Source organism: Diaphorina citri, unplaced genomic scaffold, assembly GCF_000475195.1.
Source record: "Diaphorina citri unplaced genomic scaffold, Diaci psyllid genome assembly version 1.1 scaffold2523, whole genome shotgun sequence".
NCBI lineage: Eukaryota > Metazoa > Arthropoda > Insecta > Hemiptera > Psyllidae > Diaphorina > Diaphorina citri.
In genome coordinates, this window is record NW_007379944.1 from 15,345 (window position 1) to 21,773 (window position 6,429).

The window sequence follows — 6,429 nt, forward strand, 5'->3', positions numbered from 1 at the left end:
AGTGGTGGAAAATCATGAAATGGAACATTGTCTGACAAATTGTACCATTTCCCACCATTACCACCTGAAATTTGCGAAAGAAAATTACAACTATACACTCAGATCTCTGATGTCAACTATAAAAACGTGAATAAACAAAACAAAATCGATTATTTGGCATAAAATGCAAACGTGGGATGCAATAAAACGCATGCAAAAGCGTAAAAAACATTGACAGATGAAAACAGGTCAAGACAATGAAAACAGAAAACACGGTCGTTCTGCAAAAAGCCAAACAAAGCGAGTGCAAAATTAAGAGTTAGATTGTAAAAGTGAAAGATTAAGAGAACTAATCGAATTTAGACGAATTAAATCAAGGTAAATCTAATTCTGGTTTTATACTAAATCTAATTAACTATTTAAGTTATAATTCGAGCACCAATAAACTAAAACTATCCTATTCAAAATAAAACTACCTATAATAATATGCTAAAAAAGCGAAAAATATGATTGCGAACTACCTCGTTTAGTATCTACTCTATGTATTGAATAATTATCCTCAAGTTTAACAAATGACAAATTGTTATCTACATAATATTTTGTATCTCAAAATACAAAATCACTAAACTAATGACATTTATATTTTTTTTATTGTTCTTTGTTAGCTTATTATTAGAAAAAGTTCGTTATATTTTTAAAAAAGAGAGAGTTAATTCTGAGGTTTTTTTGGGGGAATGAGCCCCTTAGCGACGTGTTATCATATGAATTCAAAATGTTAATCAAAAATCAGGCCATTACAAAAAAAAGGACAGTCGAGGAAAGAAGACCAAGATCCCGTATCACCGAAAACGAGGACATTAGGGGAAAGGCGCTTACTTGTTTTCGGTACTGGTCGAAATTAAACCCCCCCAGCGAGGTCGTGAAGCTAAAATCATGCACGGGGGGCGAGTTTGGCCGATCTAGGCCGAAGTCAAAATGCCCTCCGCCACCGCTTAGAGCGCTTGATATTCCGAAGCCACCGCCCCCTATCGGATAGTGGGAGAAGTCTCGAATCCGCGCCAGCTCCTTTTCAAGAAGGTCCACCTCTTTTTGAAATGCCCTCCGCCACCGCTTAGAGCGCTCGATATTCCGAAGCCACCGCCCCCTATCGGATAGTGGGAGAAGTCTCGAATCCGCGCCAGCTCCTTTTCAAGAAGGTCCACCTCTTTTTCCAGCGTGGAAATCCGGGCGTCCTTAGTTTCCAAAATCGCCATCAGAGTGCTGTTCGTATGCAGGTTGGCCCCGGCGTGGCCCCCTTGGTCGTACGCCTTTTCCAGCTCCTTCTGCAGCGCGGGCGTCCTTCGTTTCCAAAATTGCCATCAGAGTGCTGTTCGTATGCAGGTTGGCCCCGGCGTGGCCCCCTTGGTCGTACGCCTTTTCCAGCTCCTTCTGCAGCAGTTTGAGACTTTCGTTGGTCGATTTCAACTCCTTTTGGGAACACACGCAGGAATGGGAACGAGAAGGGACAGGACGATGTAAAAGGGGAAAGAATTTGAAGGGACAAAGAAAGGTCGAAAGGACGAAGTTGAAGAGGAAATGAGTCGGAAGGACGGAAAAGAAGGAAAAGATGATGTCGAGGTATAAAAGGCACGGAGAACGGTGTAAAATGGAAAAGAAAGAAAAGGATGTCAAAGAATGTATTGTAAAAGGACGTGAGAGAAAAGATCAAGTGAGAAAAGGAAGAGAAAGAACAAAAAGAGAAAAATGTAAACAAATAAACCAAAATAATAAAATGAAAACGTTTCAAAAGCAAACAAGCGGACAGACATAATGTTTTCTGGGGGGACATGAAGAACTAATTCACAACATTCATGAAAAGCAAAGTTCCGAGAAGAAAGACTGAGTTTCCTAACATTTAACTTCGGTAAGAGAAGAAGAAGATCATTTATTATCATTTAGTTATATCCATCTCAATTTATAAATATTATTATATATTAAAATTATTATTATTATTAAATAGGGTGTACTAGAATATCTGGAACAGGGTTGCATCCCTGAAGCATCTTCACAACTTTCTTCTTTTTCTTGTAAGCAAAGCTATCGCGCTTTTTGCAAGCTAAATGTCAAATCTAGGCATGGAAAGGGCGCAGCTTCTAAGGCAGATCTAATTTCTAATATTTTTCAGATAAATAAAAAGGGAAATTTTCAATGTAATTTATTGAATTGTCACCTACCGATCTACGCACGACCTAGGCACATATTTTATGATGAAAATCTAAGGAATAATTTCTAAAAATACCTAAATAGATTACTGCGAAATTGCGGATGTGTGCAAAACAAAATAATAATTTAATAAAAAAAAAATAATGACTATTTATATCAAGTGAGAACAAAAAACCATTAATTTTTTCTTCATTGTAAACAAAATCAACCCTTTGAACTTTGAATCACAGTGTTGTAGCTGAGAAACCAGAATCACGTGAATTTTAGGGCTTTCTAAACGGTTTTCCGTTCTTTCTTGAAGAGCGTGACAATAGCTATGAATTCGAAAAAAAAATCCTATAGGTTGTACGAAATTTTTCTGTATCAAATTTTCAAACAAATACCTAGATTGGCAAAGAAATGAGCTTTTTGGCGCGAACGACACAAGAGTGTTAAATCGGGGAAAAAAAGACAAAATAATGAACATGGTGCTCCAATGGGTTAAAAACTTTTACCTTTGAGTCCTATGGGGAAAGAAATGTTGTAAATTGAGTCAAAAATAAGAAAAAGAAATAAATAAAATAAACAAGCCTTTATGGACCTGAAATCAAAATAATAAAAGGTATAAATAAATCAAATAAAAGGTCAAAAATAAAAAAACCAAATCCTTTATGGATCAAAAAATAATAATCATGTATCATTGCTGGTCAAATTCAAAATGGAGGCAAATTTATGGGTCAAAACTAAAAAATGAAATGATCAAGGAATATCCTTTATGGAACAAAATGAAATAAAACAGAAGTAAAATATGAACAGAAATAATAAGGGAAAAAAATATAAACATGGGATTGAATTAGGTCAATGGAGTTCCAAAGAGAAAATATTGAGAATTCCAAAGAGAAAAAATATGGGGGCAAGCAGTTTGAGACTTTCGTTGGTCGATTTCAACTCCTTTTGGGAACACACGCAGGAATGGGAACGAGAAGGGACAGGACGATGTAAAAGGGGAAAGAATTTGAAGGGACAAAGAAAGGTCGAAAGGACAAAGTTAAAGAGGAAATGAGTCGGAAGAACGGAAAAGAAAGAAAAGATGATGTCGAGGTATAAAAGGCACGGAGAACGGTGTAAAATGGAAAAGAAAGAAAAGGATGTCAAAGAATCAAATTGAAGGGACAAAGAAAGGTCGAAAGGACGAAGTTAAAGAGGAAATGAGTCGCAAGGACGGAAAAGAAAGAAAAGATGATGTCGAGGTATAAAAGGCACGGAGAACGGTGTAAAATGGAAAAGAAAGAAAAGGATGTCAAAGAATGTATTGTAAAAGGACGTGAGAGAAAAGATCAAGTGAGAAAAGGAAGAGAAAGAACAAAAAGAGAAAAATGTAAACAAATAAACCAAAATAATAGAATGAAAACGTTTCAAAATCAAACAAGCGGACAGACATAGTGTTTTCTGGGGGACATGAAGAACTAATTCACAACATTCATGAAAAGCAAAGTTCCGAGAAGAAAGACTGAGTTTCCTAACATTTAACTTTGGTAAAAGAGCTTGAAAACTCCATACACACAACCCAAAATACCCATCGCAAAAATATCTGTCCTTTGAGAAAACTTTTGTTACACCCTGTTATTTCATCCTAAATTTTAAAATTAACCCTTTGATACCCCCTTTCAATATAGTGGTTGTTAACCCTGTAGTAAGCGCTGTTAATATAGCGATTGACCATGTAAATAATTTAGTATTTTTGACCCTCGAAATTTTAGGAAAATAAATGACTTTACAAAAGCAACTTGTGAACCACGAACACATTTTATCTATCATTCTTGAAGCAATCACTGATGTTATTGGACCAAAATTTCAAAAATATGTCAAACGTCAAGTTTATTTTTTGCTCTGTCCAACCTTGAAATATTGGAACAATTTTTTTAAAAATCTTTTAAAATTCAGTACTTCCATGATCTTTTTACCCCAAAAATATGTTACATGTCAGGTTTGTTTTTTGCTCTTTCCAGTAAGACTTTTAACCTAATTTTTTCTTGTTTTATTTTTTTTATTATTATTATTCTTGTATTTATGTTTGCATCCTCATTTTTATACAGGGTGTTTCAAAAGTCTTACGACAACCTTCAGGAGCGTGTTCCTGATTTTATTTCACTCTATGGATATGGTTCCATGTCCGGAAAAGCTTCCTCTTCCTGCTATTAGGATCTACCAACTAATTAAGTCATTAACCTAAAAAACTTGCTAAAAATAGCATCCCCCCGCTAGGAGCTCTCGAAAAGTTGCACCAAAAATTCGATTTTTTTTTCTAAATAGAAAGCTAACCGGCGAATTATGAAACACCCTGTACCTATATGTAAATATTTTATTGTATTTGTACTTAATCCCTATTAGGATCCACCAACTGATTAAGTCCTTAACCTAAAAAACTTGCTAAAAAAAGCATCCCCTCCCGCTAGGAGCTCTCGAAAAGTTGCACCAAAAATTCGATTTTTTTTTTTCTAAATAGAAAGCTAACCGGCGAATTATGAAACACCCTGTACCTATATGTAAATATTTTATTGTATTTGTACTTAATCCCCACCGTGAACTTAATGTAATGTTGAGATCTTCGCCAAGTTTAGGAGGATAATAAAAAACTGAACAAAATGTACAGGGTGAAAAAATAAATAAAATAATGATACATGTAGGTATAATAAAATCTACCTATACAGGATTACAGGGTGTAAATTTCGTCAAGAGTAATATAATAAAAACACTTTCTCACAGATGGGTCCAAGGTAGATTTTATTATTGGAGGGGAGTATACTAATGGTGGATTTCACCAATGACCTAATGAGAGATTTCACTAATGGGAGAATTTTTAATGATCCAAACAGGAGTTTTTAAATAATCCAAAAAGGAGTTTTTAATGATCCAAAAAGGAGTTTTTAATGATCCAGAGGAGGATAATAAAAAACTGAACAAAATGTACAGGGTGAAAAAATAAATAAAATAATAATACATGTAAGTATAGTAAAATCTGCCTATACAGGATTACAGGGTGTAAATTTCGTCAAGAGTAATAATAAAAACACTTTCTCACAGATGGGTCCAAGGTAGATTTTATTATTGGAGGGGAGTATACTTATAATGGTGGATTTCACCAATGACTTAATGAGAGATTTCACTAACGGGAGAATTTTTAATGATCCAAACAGGAGTTTTTAAATAATCCAAAAAGGAGTTTTTAATGATCCAAAAAGGAGTTTTTAGTGATCCAAAAAAGGTTTTCAAAAAAGAGTTTTCAAAAACTCTTTTCTGGACCATTAAAAACTCCTTTTCGAATCATTAAAAATTCTCCCATTAGTAAAATCTCTCATTAAGTCATTGGTGAAGTCTATTCTAATTCTGTCAAAATGTACACAAGAAATATACAGGGTATCTTAGAAACTTACCGACACCCTTGTTTTGCAGCATTTCCAGGAGTTTCTTGATACTCTCATCCCGGGCCTGTAGGGTTTGTTTCTGAGTTTCGATACGAAGCTCGAGTTCCTGGAACAAACAACGGGAATTTCGTTAGGCCAGCACTGCTTGCATACTGGCGCTACCTAGCGGACAAAAAAAAACAACTGCGTAAAGTCTGACGTCACAGATCTTTGAACTTTTTCATTAGAACGGCAATTAAAAATTGAATTTTCGACTTTTTAAAGTTACTTTTTCCGAGTTTTGACCTCAGATTTGGATTTTTCACAACTTTTTACGTAGGAATCGACCTGTTATTATTAATATTTTCCCAATTGCAACTCCTCCATTATGTAGATACCTAACTATTTTAACTTGGTGGGACGGATTTCATTAGTAGCATTTTTGGTACTCACCTTAATAGTATCTCTAAGGATGCCAATTTCTCTAGTTAGGTGTTCATTTTCCGTGTAAAGAACCTCTATCTGGTTCTGCATCTCCAGGTTAGGACCTCTCAGCCTCATCCGTAGCTCCTCTTCCAATTGGCGGACTAACATGGCTTGTTTCTGTGAACAACCAATGAAAAGAGAGGGATTAGTAATGAATTATAAAAGTTGACCAATCAGAATTGAGGACCTATTAAGCTCATTTTCCAATTGGGGGAGTAACATGGCTTGTTTCTGTGAACAACCAATGAAAACAGAGGAATTAAAAAAATTAGAATGCATCAATATCGAATGAACCGTTCGAAAGTTAAACATTGTTTGATCCAAAAACACCTACACATGGACAAAGAAAATCTCGTAAAAAAAAAAAAAAAAAAAATAA

The 6,429-nt window shown here is 35.0% G+C and overlaps 1 protein-coding gene across 1 annotated transcript in view; it reads right to left on the reverse strand.

Annotated features, from left to right (window-relative positions):
• The window catches only part of LOC103519078 (ELKS/Rab6-interacting/CAST family member 1-like), a gene marked incomplete at its 5' end in the record, with an annotated part of 20,568 nt that overhangs the window by 8,131 nt on the left and 6,008 nt on the right, over positions 1-6,429 (reverse strand). Inside the window, 2 exons of the mRNA XM_026830688.1 lie at positions 5,595-5,691; positions 6,018-6,167. Coding sequence (XP_026686489.1) covers positions 5,595-5,691; positions 6,018-6,167 — 247 coding nt within the window. The remainder of the gene's footprint in view (positions 1-5,594; positions 5,692-6,017; positions 6,168-6,429) is intronic.